The 14696-nt window shown below is 31.2% G+C and overlaps 1 protein-coding gene across 2 annotated transcripts; it reads left to right on the top strand.

Annotated features, from left to right (window-relative positions):
* Positions 1-1784: 1784 nt before the first annotated feature.
* Cep164 (centrosomal protein 164) lies at positions 1785-12052 on the top strand. Of its 2 annotated transcripts, none has more exons than XM_088191442.1 (19): positions 1785-1983; positions 2838-2949; positions 3034-3196; positions 3263-3803; positions 3881-4109; positions 4180-4460; positions 5259-5466; positions 5530-5944; positions 6008-6400; positions 6468-6692; positions 8082-8670; positions 9698-9769; positions 9857-9932; positions 10002-10144; positions 10609-10754; positions 10826-11005; positions 11317-11527; positions 11584-11762; positions 11828-12052. In XM_088191442.1, the coding sequence occupies exons 1-19, from the start codon at positions 1905-1907 to the stop codon at positions 11912-11914; spliced, it is 4329 nt and encodes a 1442-aa protein (XP_088047568.1). In that variant the 5' UTR covers positions 1785-1904; the 3' UTR covers positions 11915-12052. The 2 variants fall into 2 exon arrangements, with proteins under 2 accessions (XP_088047568.1, XP_088047569.1); XM_088191443.1 differs by having other exon boundaries at positions 9857-9908.
* Positions 12053-14696: the final 2644 nt, after the last annotated feature.

Genomic DNA, 14696 nt, shown 5'->3' on the forward strand with positions numbered 1-14696 from the left:
AGGTGACTCACATTTATGGGCTTATCATTATAACCACAATGCAAATGCATCTGAAGAAGAAGAAGAAATACCTCTTTTAAACAGAAGCTCTTCTTTATTTAAAAGTTCTGTTAATAAATATATATCTTTACTGGCATTTCGTTCCATACCCTTTCGTCCGACCAGCTGTGCTTAAATACTTATTAGCATTGCTAGAAAAAATTATTCGGACAGACGATGAAACCAGCTCGGAGAAAATGTGGAAAAACTTGTATTTTTCCACACGAAATTCAACAGAATTGGAAAAATTTAGCTGCTTCCAAAGACTATCTATTTCGTATATTTTTTGCAATCATGCTATAAAAGCAAATTTTCTCAATAACCAAATGCCCCAAGATTTTGAAAGAATTTATAAATATATGTGTGTTATTGCTCCCTATTCTGTTTGTTTCGTTTTTAATTCCTATAGGAAGCTCTATTTGTCTATTAATATTTTATAAATTAATGAATAATTGAATATGTGACGCGAATAACGTTGACTTTTAGCTTTAGCTGAGATTTTGATTGAATAACGTTCTATGAGTGATTCTACGATTTCAACCAACTTCTTCAAAATATAAAAAAAGAACTAGAGTTGGCAAAATATCTACTGGCAAATAAAAAAATGTAACGTTTTTAATTTCTAATTCATTGTTTTATTAAAAAATTATCGTTTTTAAATATTTTTTGTCAATTTTTTTTATTAAATCTTTTTAAAAGACCACTATGTATTATATTTAATTTTAAAACTATATATTAGTTGATAAGTTTCCGACAAACGTTATAAATGATCCATAGGTAGTTGCTGTCATAAAGTGGAACAACGTTACAACATCATAACTTACATTATTCCATAATTGAAAATGTTCATTCTTGACAAAATCCAATATGGTGTTATATACTAGTTAAGTATGAAAAATCTTTCTGATGGATAAATTGTGAAATAGAATATTAGAAAAGTCCAAAAATGAACGTAAATTAATTTTTCACCTCCTGTATAGTTTACTATTTACGACTTACAACGTTATACGCGTCGCATATTCAATTATAATTTTTTTGTTTCCTCTTTTGCAGATTACAATGTCAAATCTTCTTTATTCAAACATTCGACAGTTATTTTAACGAATTAAAAGATATCAATTAACTCTATTTATTCTCAAAAAATATGTATAAATATAGTTCCTTTTTTGTACATATATAGAGAGATCTTTTAAATACTTTTACAGTCTTTCTAATAACTGTATATTGTGTTTTCTACTGTTCATTAGACACATTGACACAATTATATTGTGATCAATTATCTTTATCATACTTATGTGGTAGATGACAAGGTATATTATGTTAATTTCACTTTCTCGGTTAATTATATTCAATACTGAGACAACAAACTATATAAACTGAAGCAAAAAAGCAAGTGATGTACATACTTGGAAATCCAGTTATTGAGAAATGAGAAATTATTTACTTATTCTAGAACATTAAACTGATCTTTTTATTTAAATAAAATCGACTATAACATAAATAACTTTCATTAGTAATATGCTTTTGAATTGAATTAAAAATGAACAATGTCGATACACAATAGTCGCTATTTAATAATTCATTCGACGCGTCACACATGCGGGTCGTGTGATATGTATAATATATGGGTATTAGATAAATAGCGCATGTATAATATTTTGTTCGTCTATTAATTTTGTCGCTGTGCGAAGTTTGAATTCGAGTGGTTATCGAAGATAATTTCAGACATATTTGAGAGAAGGGGTGGTCTAATCGAACGCCTGGCAACCCCAATCGTTTCCCTAGCGACAGGGTGAGCGACATGGTCACCCAGGCTGCATAGGCATTGCGCAGAGGATCGGCCGAGTGGGGGGCGCGACGGAGCGATGGCTTCCGGGGGCGCAGCCCCGGCGCCGCTGCCCTGCCTTGAGATCTTCGACGAAAACAGTCAGCCCTCTGTCGAAGGTGGCCTTTTCGTTTTTTCAAATTGATTATTCGTTTATTTATTTACATCTCTGTCAACTGTCATTGGATCGATTTGAAAATTATTTCAATATCGATATTCACTCTTTTTTCACGCCGAGAATTGGTAAAAATTTCAATTTTAAACGAGCTTATTTTTTTTATTTACTTAAAAATTGCGCAATCTTATGTAATTCGGGATTTGAACTTTAAATATTTTAATTCAATTTTCTTAAGGTGACCAGGAAGACACTGAAAATAAAAAGGTTACTGCGCGAGATAAAAAAAGTCACCTCGGACATTTTTGTTCGAGGATAACAATCCTCATAGAAGGACGTCTGAACACCTTAATTTTCTCTATACATTAACATACTGGAATCTTATTAGATTAGATACCGATTAGATTAGTTATCTTTATAAATCACAAAACAAGATAATATAATTAGTATTGATCGTTTAATTATAATTAACAGATGCTTCTAATTTGGAAGAATATAGTGAGTCCAAAATTTCTCCAAGCAAGTTTATTGACAAAAAATATGAAATAGTAATAAAATGTTCTTCCAATTTTTTTGCTCGATAATTTCACGAATAAGCAGATTTTTTATTCCTTTTTCATTAACTTTCGTGGGATGATATGCATTTATATTTATAACTTTTTGAAGATGTATTATAATTTTTATTAAATTTACTTATGACATAATATCTATCTAAGAATGACAATTATTTATTAAACAATAATGTACAATGTTTTTTCATGTAATTTGAGTTCCAAAATATACCATTTTGTCATATATGTATGTAGAAAAAAATAATATACTTTAATTTATGACGTTATTTATATTCAATTATTTTAGAAATAAGCGAGTATGCACAGCAAATCGGAATCGATCCCCACAGCGAAACGCATCTACTTCCACTCGCCAAAGATGGATTAATGCAAGCTTTACCACCGCCGTGGAAAGCTTAGTAAGTTTATCAACATTGTATTATATGTATTATTGTATGTATATCTTAGGTAATAATAATTATATTATTTTTTTTACTCTTCAGTTATGATGAAAAACTCAAAGTGCATTATTTTTACAATTCTGAGACCAGTGTCACACAATGGGAACATCCTCTCGATCATGTATACAAAAATTTAGTCGTCAAAGCACGTCAAGCGTCCGAACGCGGCGATTCGTTTGTAGACGACACTTGCATTTCAATTCAGGTATTTATTTTTACATGAAAGCTAAACATTAATTATAAACATTTGATCGATTGAATGTTTCATTAGGAGTTGTTAACGTACGAAGAAGATCCTAAACAGATACCCGACGGCAAAGGTAATCACAAATTTCACGACGACGACTCGTCCATAAACAACAGCTTAGAAGAAGAAATAAGCTCTGCAAAGAACGAACCCAAGGATGCGTTGCTCAAAAAGATGCACCAAAACACGTTGGAAAAAAAATCGCTGCCTTCGCTCAAGCCGATAGCGGGAAATGGAGATAATAAATTAGGCTATTTGAACAATTTACGTAGAAATGTCGGTGAATCTAACACGTTCCCCAGAACTGCTCAAGTCGGAATAAATAAATTTAAAAATTTTTCTTATTTACAAAAAAATAACTGTGATGATAGTGTTAAATCTGACGATTTGGTCGAACCGGAGAGTGAAACGTCGGCGAAGAATTCGCTTCCAAACTCCAACAATAACAGATTGATTAAGCAAACTTCCGAGATAATAGATTTGTTTTTCAATCCCAACAAAAGAGATGACTCTTTAGGAGACGAGTCGTATAAACCGGTTGTTAAAAAAGGCATCGTATTAACTGGTGAGTTCAATGGTTCGATAGATTGATCTTTTAAATGGTTTATGTACAACGTTTATTGATTTTATCCTTATACTTAGGAGGTGGCTCAGTCTTTTTGAAATCGAACAGGTTGAGTCAAAGCATGTCCGTTGAGGGAAAATCAGAACCGCAGATGGTCACAAGACCTGGTCCAATAAATTTAGGTGACAATCCCAAAGGTATATTAAGAGAGAGAAGCTTCGGGGAGGTTCAATTGAAGTCTCCTTATGCCGATAAAAGTGACGGTGGAAAACCTGTAGATATCGAAGATGATAAGAAAAGTGTCAGGTATATATATGACCCAAGTTTATAGTAGATAAAAATCATTACTATGTTTTATATTTAAAAATGATTACAGATTCAATCTGGAGAAGCAAGATATGGAAATACAATATGATTATTCGCCGAGTCCCAGTTCCAACAGTTCTTCAGATTTACTACTGGGCAATAATCAAAATTCTGTCATACAAAGGAACAAAACGGAAAGGCACGAAATGTTCACTGGGAGAACAGTTGCAAGGAGGAATTCTGAAAGTTCCATTACAACAAACGAAATTCCAAACTTTATGAAGAATGGAAAATTGAGACCGTTGATCAACAATGAAGGTGGAAAGTTAGGAAACCAGCAAATAAATAAAGGTATCTTAAAAAAATAGCACTAAAATTTTTTGTGTCCTATTTTATATTTATTTATTTTGTTTGATGCATTTATTTTCAACTGATACCTGGCCACTTCAATACAAAATTTGTAGAATATGAAATTAGACTTTATATTTGCTGGTTGTAACTATTTCTCCAATAAGCCTCTGATTATGGATGCTTTTGGTGCTAACGGTGCATGGAACCTTATACGTGACTGCTAGAACACTAACAAAGTGAATAAATAATTTGTGATTCTAGTAGCCTGGTATACGGTTCAATGCACCGTTAATACCGAAAAGCATTTGCGATCCGAGACTTAGCCATAAATAGTATAAATATACATATATATATAGCCTTGGGCATAATAATGAGGCACCCCTTAAAATGGTGTGTAACTCTTTACAAGTTCATAGTCTGACTGAAATATATTGGCAGGTAGTTTTAACCGTAATTCTGAAAATACAATGGAGCTTGTCGTTTTTAATTGCTCTCTTGGATTTAAAAAAAAACACCAGGGTTGGAGATCTGACGATTAGGTGAAAGTCATTTGCTCCGATGAATTAGTTAATATAAAAAAATATATTAAAAACTTAATTTACTCAAAAATTTCTAAAGCAATAATTTTTTTAAATAATCTTACTTTTTTTAACATTTTTTTAAATTTATTGTGTAGTACACGTACGTCGAAGAGTCCTGCCCTTATTTAAAAATATATATCTAGCTTTCGAACAATGTCCTCCAGTACCAAGTTGAAAATCATGATTTAAGTACTGATAATTAAAATATAAATTTTAGATCAATCGGAAAAATCCGCACAATTTGGAGTTAGAACTAAATCTGAGGATATTCCCTCGGGTTCGCCTACAAGAAGATTAATCAGACCGAATCCAGGTGATTTTATCAAACCTCATTTATTTCAAAAACCGTTTGAAAAGCTAAGCGATATACTTAAAACGGATTCTCCAGATAGTGATAGTGAATCAGATAAACCGGTCAATAATAGGTGAGTGCTTAATTTTTATTTATTAAAAATTTATGTCGGGATAATTAATTTTGTTATTTCAAGTTCGCCTCCGCCCACGGTGAAGAGAAAGCTATCCATTAACTTAATGGAAAGCGTGGATTCTGAAGCATCCATAGAGTCTCCGGATAAAGACATGAATGTGCTTATTGATAACAGTCACGAGGATAAGTTAGAGTACGAAAGAGTTGTAATTCAAAATCAAAACCCAAAAGACAGAAGATTCTCTGTGCCAACAATGACGATGGTCGAAGAAGATAATTCATATGGTAATATGAAGAATTATAAAAATGAAATGACATATTTTAAAAACGCCGAGATCGACACTATGAAGCATAAAATGGAGATAGAGTTGAAGGAGATAAAGCAAAATTTAGAGAAAGGTTTCGAAAATGAACTGCGCATGTTGAGAGACAAACTGCAAATTGAGCACATTAAAAATAAATCAGATTTGAATCAGGTATTTATTAATTTGGTAAATTATTGTCGTAATTTTTTTATAATAATCTTAATATGTTGATAGGCCATTATATCAGCGCAAAACATTAACGATAGCAATATTAAAGAAGCTCTAGATAGGATGAGATTCGAATTGAACATTAAAAAAGAGAGATTGATACACGAAGAGGAGATTAAGCACTCTGAGGAACTAGAAAGCTTAGCGAAACTCTTGAAAGAGGAACATGTTAAAAACATCAAAAAACTCGAGCAAGAAAAGAAGAATCAACTTAACACAATTGCTGCCAATTTAGAAAAAGAAAATATGAAGTCAATTAATGACCTTAAAATGCAATATAATGACAATCTTGAAGCTGAAAAATTAAGACTGATAGCTGACAATAAGTCTACTTTAGATAAAATGAAAACGGAACACGAGAGCATATGCGACGAGCTTCGCAAAGATTATAGAAGCGAGGTGCGTATCATCTTTGTATTGTAGTTTTGTATTTATGAAAATTTCATCAATATTTGAAATTTATAAGGTGGAATTGGTACGTGGTCAACAAGCTGCTCATCTAAGTGCACTTCGTGAGAAAATGAGACGCGAGCGAGAGCCACCTCGACCTCCCGCAGTCTTATCTCCACCATCTGTTCTGTCGCCGCGCGATGATACTAGTTATGAACGCCTTCGTTGTGATAAAAGATTATTAGAAGACAAATATCGGTGTCTTAAAGAAAAATATGCTCGACTCAAATCCGACGTTAAGGTAATTTATTATTTTTAAAATTGAAGACTCACGGCAAAAACAATTACTACTAAGTAGTCCTTTCCTGATATACTGAGGATGGTGAAACTAATGCCTTAGAGAATTTTTTTAAGCCTAGTGGTTTACTGTTACTATATGCATACACATTAACTGTAGTTTAATAGGAATGTAGAAAGATTGAAAATTATAGTCGATTAATTGAGCAAATTGACTTTTTGTAAATAAAAATATTAACTGCTACATTATATTGCTGTAGTATTTGATTGAAAAAAAGTGTTTGCCGGTTAACAGCAAAGAGCCTCAAGTTCAAATAATATTATTCCTATTATTGCATGTTAGAACAAGGTTTTTGCCACAATAATAACTTGATTTACATGCTGATTTCAGTCTTTCAGATATAAAGATTGCTTTTTTTTTAAAAATGTTGTAGTTATATAGAATCTGCTGTTGTACTCATAGTCGGTTCTATCATTTTTATGGATATGTGTAACGTGTAGCTATAGGCAATATTTCGCTGGGATTTATACCTCAAAATAATAATACAAAAAATTAAACATGTTAGCAATAATCTAATTACAGCTATAGATTTTACATATTACTACAATAACAAACGTTCACATTTTTGTAGCTGTTTTTATATAGCTGAAACCAACAAATAAATCAAGTTATATTTTTTGTTTGTGGAAAAAATAAAATGTTATGCAGTGTTATTATGATGAAAAATATATTTATATACAAACATATTTAGATACATATATACATCATTAGCTTTTTAAATACATAATTATGTTACATTATGTTTATTTCAGATATTGTATAATATAATCGTGAAATCTCGCAATATCTAGAATCAATGTAAGACAAGTCAATTATTAATGTTTTTTATTAGATATACAGATATATAAATCGATAATCAATGAGTATATACATATATGACTAGTTCACTAAATTACGTTTTCAATGTCTAAATCTAAAATCAAAGTAAAAAATATTTTGCAGCATCACTCGTGAATTTTTATTAAATGTTGTATAGTACAACATAAAATAAAAAATAATAAAAGTTTTTTCAATGACCCATAATAGACAATATTATACAAATAAATCTGACTTGATTCTAGACATCAATTATAGTTTTTTCTTCACAAATTAGAGTATTCATAATGTTAATTAGTATGTATATTTAAAAAATATATTCGTGTTATAACTCGAAAAATAATATATTTATGCTGAAAATAGATAAAATAAATTATATATGTATAATACATATCTGTTTTTTTAACATTTAAACCACAAATCCTACCTTTTTCAAAATGCAAGTTGTTGCTGTGAGGTCTTCAATTATTTTGCATTAATAATACAATTTTATATAAGCTTCATGTTACCGTTTAGATATCAATTGAGAGACGAAATAAAAGAAGAGAGCAGAGCCTCACGACCGGTTCTGAAACTGAAAAGTCTCATTCGCACCACAAGCCTGCAGAGAACGGAGACTCCAACGTCCTGAACAAAGATTATCTCAATCGCGGCCGGAGTCATATAGTCGTGAACGATTCACGGCAAAAAAACGGAAACAACAACGAAATACTATCGCCGACGAGCAAAGAGGCCTGTCAAGAGAACAACAATTCAAAGATTGACGCAAACGTTTCCCACAGTGATTCTGCGCCACCTCAAAACAGCAATCTGCTAATGATCACCAAGAGAAATTTGAATGCCGTATCTCCCGATTGTTCTAGGGGAAAGTCGCCTAGTTTTAGAGACAAGTCGCCAATGGGGAGGAACCGTCAAAAATCTTTCAACGGCGAAACCGATAACAGCATTGGAGTGAACGACGTCTCATTGAGCCACAGTGAGAGTCAGACTGTATCTAACAAGCACAAAAGAGTCAATATTGTAGAAAATGTTAAAGAAAATGGTGAGCGAATTAAAGCGAACGTGCGGAAGTTTCGCAAAGATGATGCAGGCTACGCCGATACGAGTATGTCTTTATTTTTTTATATTTAAATTAAACATACTATCTGTTTCATAAAAATGTTTCAAAAAAGTACAATGAAAAATAAAGATGAAGTTACAAAAAAACAAAATCAGACAAATATGGTAGATTATTAAGAATCACAATGCTTTTTTTATAGATAAAGAACGACTTGGTCTAATCAAAAAGTATCTGAACTTATTCCATAAAATAGTAACCTATATATTTTGTCAAGGCATAGTTTTTTTAATATGGCCATTCTGAGTCAATACTTCCCAGCAGTGCTTCCATTGTTGAAAGTATTTTTAAATATTTTTTCTTAATCAGGCGTTTCATGTTATAAAATATTACTCTTATAATATAAATAGAATTTGAATACGAAACAAAGTCTCACGAGGAAAGATTTCTACCGAACATGTGCAACATCACGTTTGCCCTAACTAATCTAGAAAATGTGAGCCAGAAAGTTTTACTGTGGTGAAACATACTTTCACAACTTGATTTAAAATTTTCCATTACTAGTAACTGCATTTTTTTATTATGAATAGATTTATCCTTTTGAAGGCCCACTAAAATGTTCATTGTACATCACTCTTTAATCCTTTTAGCACCCATAATTTTATTATTATCAAATTTTTAACAAAATGAACGTAGATTCTTTGTTTAGCATGTTTGTTTCGAAACATGTATATAACAAACACAGAGATAGAAACGCGACGATCATGATCGCCTAGCAGTGACTAAATTTATGTTTAGTCTGGCAAAAATCATATATACGTAGTAGGGTATATTGTTGCATGCTTTGCTAGTTCACACCCTTGACTGCAACTGTTTGACACAAAAAAATTGTCATATACTTTTTGGTTTATACTGGTTTTCAAGTGACTATTTAAAAATATACATAATAACTTATTTTCATTATTATGACATTTTCCATAAAAGCTTTTAACAAGTCATTCCGGTTATTCAATTTTACTACAAAATGATAGTAGAAAGTATATGTACACATTATATCGAAAAATTGTATTTGTAGCTGTGACGGATTATCACGATTCATCCGATACTGGAACGAGTGAGCAGTACCATTTGAAAGAATCGCTAGTTGGTGAATAAACACTGCTTACGAAATTTTACTTTATATTTTCAAGAACCTCAATTTAATACCGATGGAATGACCTTTTTAATATTACAGGAAAAAATCGCAAGAAACTCTTCACACGCCTCAAATCAGCTTCTACATCTAGGTTAAATTATACTGTCTCCTCAAAGTGTGTGCTCACACAGTTTATTTATCAACGCAATCCCTCAAATATGAATTGATCTGTATTTTTTTACAGAGTGAACGATAGAGCATGCAGTCCTGTGGAAAATTTGAGGCAGCAGCTTCGCAAACTGGAAGATTTGGAAGAGCAGTTTCCCGACGTGACTTTAAATGCTGACACAACAGCTTATCGCCTGCGATATCCTTTTCCAGATCAAGGTTGAAAATGTTGTATTTTTTTCTCCAACATTGTATTAGTTTCTGATTAGCTGATTTTTTCCATGTGAGCCTTATACACATTACAAAATTGTTTTTACGTATATAAGTTCCTCGAGTTCAAGATTGAGCCTGATCTTTGTTTGATAAATTTAAATATAGTTCTGAAAAATGCTTAATTTGTTTAGGTTAGGTTTGGGTTTGAACAGCTAAATTTTACAGCTTGTCAAAATTTTATTAAATCTGACTTACGATTTGCCTCTTTATTACTTATTTTGCTGCAAATGTATTTAATTAGCTATAGAAATAAGTAGAGCTTCCTAATATAAAATTATTTGCTGATCACAAATGGCGGCTCAACTGACTATATTTGCCGACAGAAAACATTTTAGAGCTTACCAAAATCTCAATATTATGCTGACCGTTTAAATGATAGCCTTTAATGACTAGTATATTTTTAATCATAGGAAATAGTGGTGTGAGCGGTGGAGAATTGGGCTTTTTGAGGCATCGGGCTCTTGTCGAAAGAGAGGGCGTTAGACGCGCTCGTGCTGTCTTACGTCGCCGAGCTGACGTATTGAGACAGCGCCGAAGGTCTCCGGCTGCGTGGCAGGTATATAATAATAATTAAATTTATATTAAATTATCAGAATTAATAAATTTATAACTTGGTCGCCATTTTAGGAAGAATGTGAGTTGACCGACATGGAAGTGTCTCTGCACAGGACCAAGTCTATACTCGGCGAAAAAGTCATCAGGCTGCGTCACATCGAAAAGTCTCTAAGGCGCATTCAAGATGGGGATGAGCCGAAAGATTCGAAGACGGATTCTAATCTGCCCAAACAAAGGGAGGCAGACTATAAAGTATATTATCAAGTCAACAACTATACGAGGACCCTAAAAGCCAAGTTTACAATTATTGACAAATTCAAAAAACATATGTTGATGTTTGGTGATAAAAGGGATGTATGTAGTTAGTTTTTATTAAAATAAGTCGTAGAATATGTTTTTGCATGTTTTATCGTTGAATTTAATAAATTTATATGATGTATAGTAATACATTTTTAAAAATTATGCAAATTCAAGATGTCCCAAAATCAAGTTTTCTATTGGCTTCTCGAGTTCTCGCATATTCTATGCATCTAAACGTTTACTCACGACGGTCTAAATTTAAGGACACCACCCTGAGCGATATTTCATCACATAGCTCCGGATTTAGCAGCACAGAAGGACATAGCGATAACAACAGAAATGCAAAGCATGTTCATTCGGCGCCCGATTATGAACATTCGTCTGAGATTATCAACAGTCTACAGACGCTCAATACTGAAATAAGAGACATATGGCAAGTTTTGAACTCTCAACAGCAAATGAACGTGGCCAAAGGTAACAATTGTATTAATCACTATTTTGAGCGAATAATAATGGACGATATTCTACAGTGATTCCGATCGGACAGCTGCTGTACACTGACGTCGGCTGGCAATTGCCGATAGCGGCGAGCAACATACCGAGCATTCAGAATCTGCCAAATTCAGTCTCCATAAACGTGCCAGCAATAAATGAGAATAAATTTCAGAGTTACAGACAAGCTAGCAATATCGGTCCTAAAACTGTTCAGGTATGCAGTAGACGTAGTTGTTCTTTTAAAAAAAATATTCTGTAATATTATCATCCGATTGTTAGGCCGCTGCGCCCGTGGGTGTAGCTACAAGTTTGGTCGAGAGGACACGTGATCTAAGAGATTGGCTGAAGCAACAAGCTGCGCTTTGAGCAGAAGGATGTGATTCAAGAAACGAATAGTTATTTCTTTGCGTAATCAGTTTTGATTTCGACGCATCATTCCTTTCTTTGTCCACCTCCTATTACGCTTATATAATGATATAAAGGCATTTTTTTTAAATTTATAGTAATATATTTATATAAAAAAAAAAGTATTTATATGCTTCACTTTATCAAAATTGTAACGCACATATTCTAGTCATTATTTTATCATAATATTTAATACTTACTATTCATATATTTAAATTATATTTTTGAGATGGTTGTGATTTTATTTAACAAAACATGATAATCTAGTCAGATTTATTTTTATCTTGTGAGTGATTAAATGCTATAAATTTGCTATCGGACCTCAGTTTTGTATTTTTAAAGTTGTTTAATTAACCAATTGTAGACCTGACAAAGACGTATTATTGACTCTAATGTTATTTTAATCAAATCAGTTTATTTATACACAAACATTTAATCGTTCTTTTAATAAACTATGATGTGACTAAATCTTTTTAGGAAAATTTAAAAGAAATACAGTCAATCAATCAGTACAATCCAGTAAGTTAGTTAGTAATTCCAGACATTGTATTATAAGTGCCGCCAACGTTACAAGTAAAATCTGACAAAAGCTTAATGCATGTCAAATCATATGCATCATATAATATTGATGTAATAAAGATTATAAAGAGAAACTTGACACAATCAATTAGATTGTTATTATCTGAAAAATTTACAGTATTATTAAACATGTTATGTCAATAGAGATGGAATAGTAAATAATGACGCAGCAAACGCATATCAGGATAAGTAGTCATCCGTGATAACCTTGACATAAACAAATTCGATAATTTTGTATTGCCGTATCATGGTTGTACTACAGTTGGTAGTGAGAAGAAGTGGGAAATGAATGACTGCTTACTAATAGAGAAATGATGAGATTTCGTCATTTTAATTAATGACAATCAAATTGATTGTATAGCTTTTAAAGTTAACTCAAACATTTATCTTTTGAATTGCACTAAAAAAAGCTTATGAAAGTGTGTGAATAATAGTTAAATAATTGAAAAATCTGTGTCATTGGAATTACAACACATTTACATAAAAATGTATTTATTTTTCGCCAGATTGGTACTTTTTATCGAAAAACAGAAACTTCTCAATAATTCAAAATGTTTCTTTTTAATATAATTTTTTTACAAATGTATATTATCAAAACAAAAAGTCAATTAATACGTTCTTCTTGTAAAGTCTCAAATTGTGGTTAATAAAAATTTAAATTTAAACTTTTTATCTAATTATATTTAACTATTGCTAGTCAATATATGTATGTCTTGATTTATTTAATAATTTATTATGAAAATTTTTGTAATATGGCACTATTGTACAAATTATTATACTTTGTGATATTATAATAATTTTTGATACATTTCAATCGATTAATATTGAACATAATCATATCATTATATATTTTCTTTGTAAAAATATGATTTTTTTAAATGATAATCTTATATCATATATCGATTTTAAAATGCAGATAAATGCACAAGTAATAACTAATATTAAATTATTATATAGATGATATATTATATATTTTAAAATATTTGTTAATATTCAAACCGATTTATTACTGTTATAAAAATGTGATTTGTTTATCGTTTCACCTTAAATTGTTATATTGAAAGAATATATTATTATTATATTAATATTGTCAAGATACGTGCTACGTCCAATCAGTAATCTTTTAATAACGTATTTATCACCCATCCTGTAGTGATTTAGATGATTGATATAATCAGGAGACCCCTAACGATCTAATGACCGTTTAGCGATACATAGGAATTGTTTAGATTAGTCGAAATATGTACTCATTAGAAAATAATGATTGTCCTCCGATGAGTATAGAATATTGAGTCTGACCTAGAGCCGTTAGATGATATACCTACTTCATATATATAATATATTTGTGCCCTCCCTTTAGTGTTGTTTAAATAATTAATTAAAATATTATGTAGAATATGTAATTCTATATGCCAAAAAAACAATCTCAAATCTTATTTAATTGAATTTATATATCGTTGACTTATTTTTTAACTAGACGGTAAAAGACTGTTCTTGTTATAAATTAGTTTGTTCTTATTTTATTTGATATTTTTTCATTTTGTTTTTATATGAATACTTGAGTTTTACTCAATCAATAATATAAATCTTTAATATGGGAAACAACTTATATTGTGAAAATTAATTAGAATTTGATATTTATTAAAAAAATATGTGTATAACTTACATAGCTATATATATATAGAGGCGGCCAGTGGAACGTTGTATCTCACTCACGCATCGGCACGGTGTTTTGCAATCGTGCAACTGAGACACAAGTTTCACCGACTGCTTTTGTATTTATATATATATCATTATTAGAACGATAGTTAAAAGGCGAGTTGTAGGCTGTGCGTACAGTTTGTCGGTGGCCTTAGTTAAAAAATCGGTACGAGGATGTAACGAGTGATCTTCAATTGAAATGGTTCTGAGAGACGATGCTAACTTATAGTTAAATGCTGTAAGCGTTATAACTATTATACAAAAATAATAGCTTGCTCCCATAGTTGAGCTTGGAATCCTCATTCCCATTTTTATTAAAATTATATATGAATTAAAAACATTTTAACGAATATAATAAAGTGCACGTCAGTTAAAAATATTTGTATGTGCAATTTTAATTTTCGAGCACGGTTTGTAAAATTTTTTATCCGACGTCATTCATATTGAAGTCGGTACGATAAAC

The sequence above is a fragment of the Plectrocnemia conspersa genome, unplaced genomic scaffold (genome assembly GCF_051122295.1).
Source record: "Plectrocnemia conspersa isolate PC_06_02 unplaced genomic scaffold, ASM5112229v1 ptg000009l, whole genome shotgun sequence".
Classification (NCBI taxonomy): Eukaryota; Metazoa; Arthropoda; class Insecta; order Trichoptera; family Polycentropodidae; genus Plectrocnemia; species Plectrocnemia conspersa.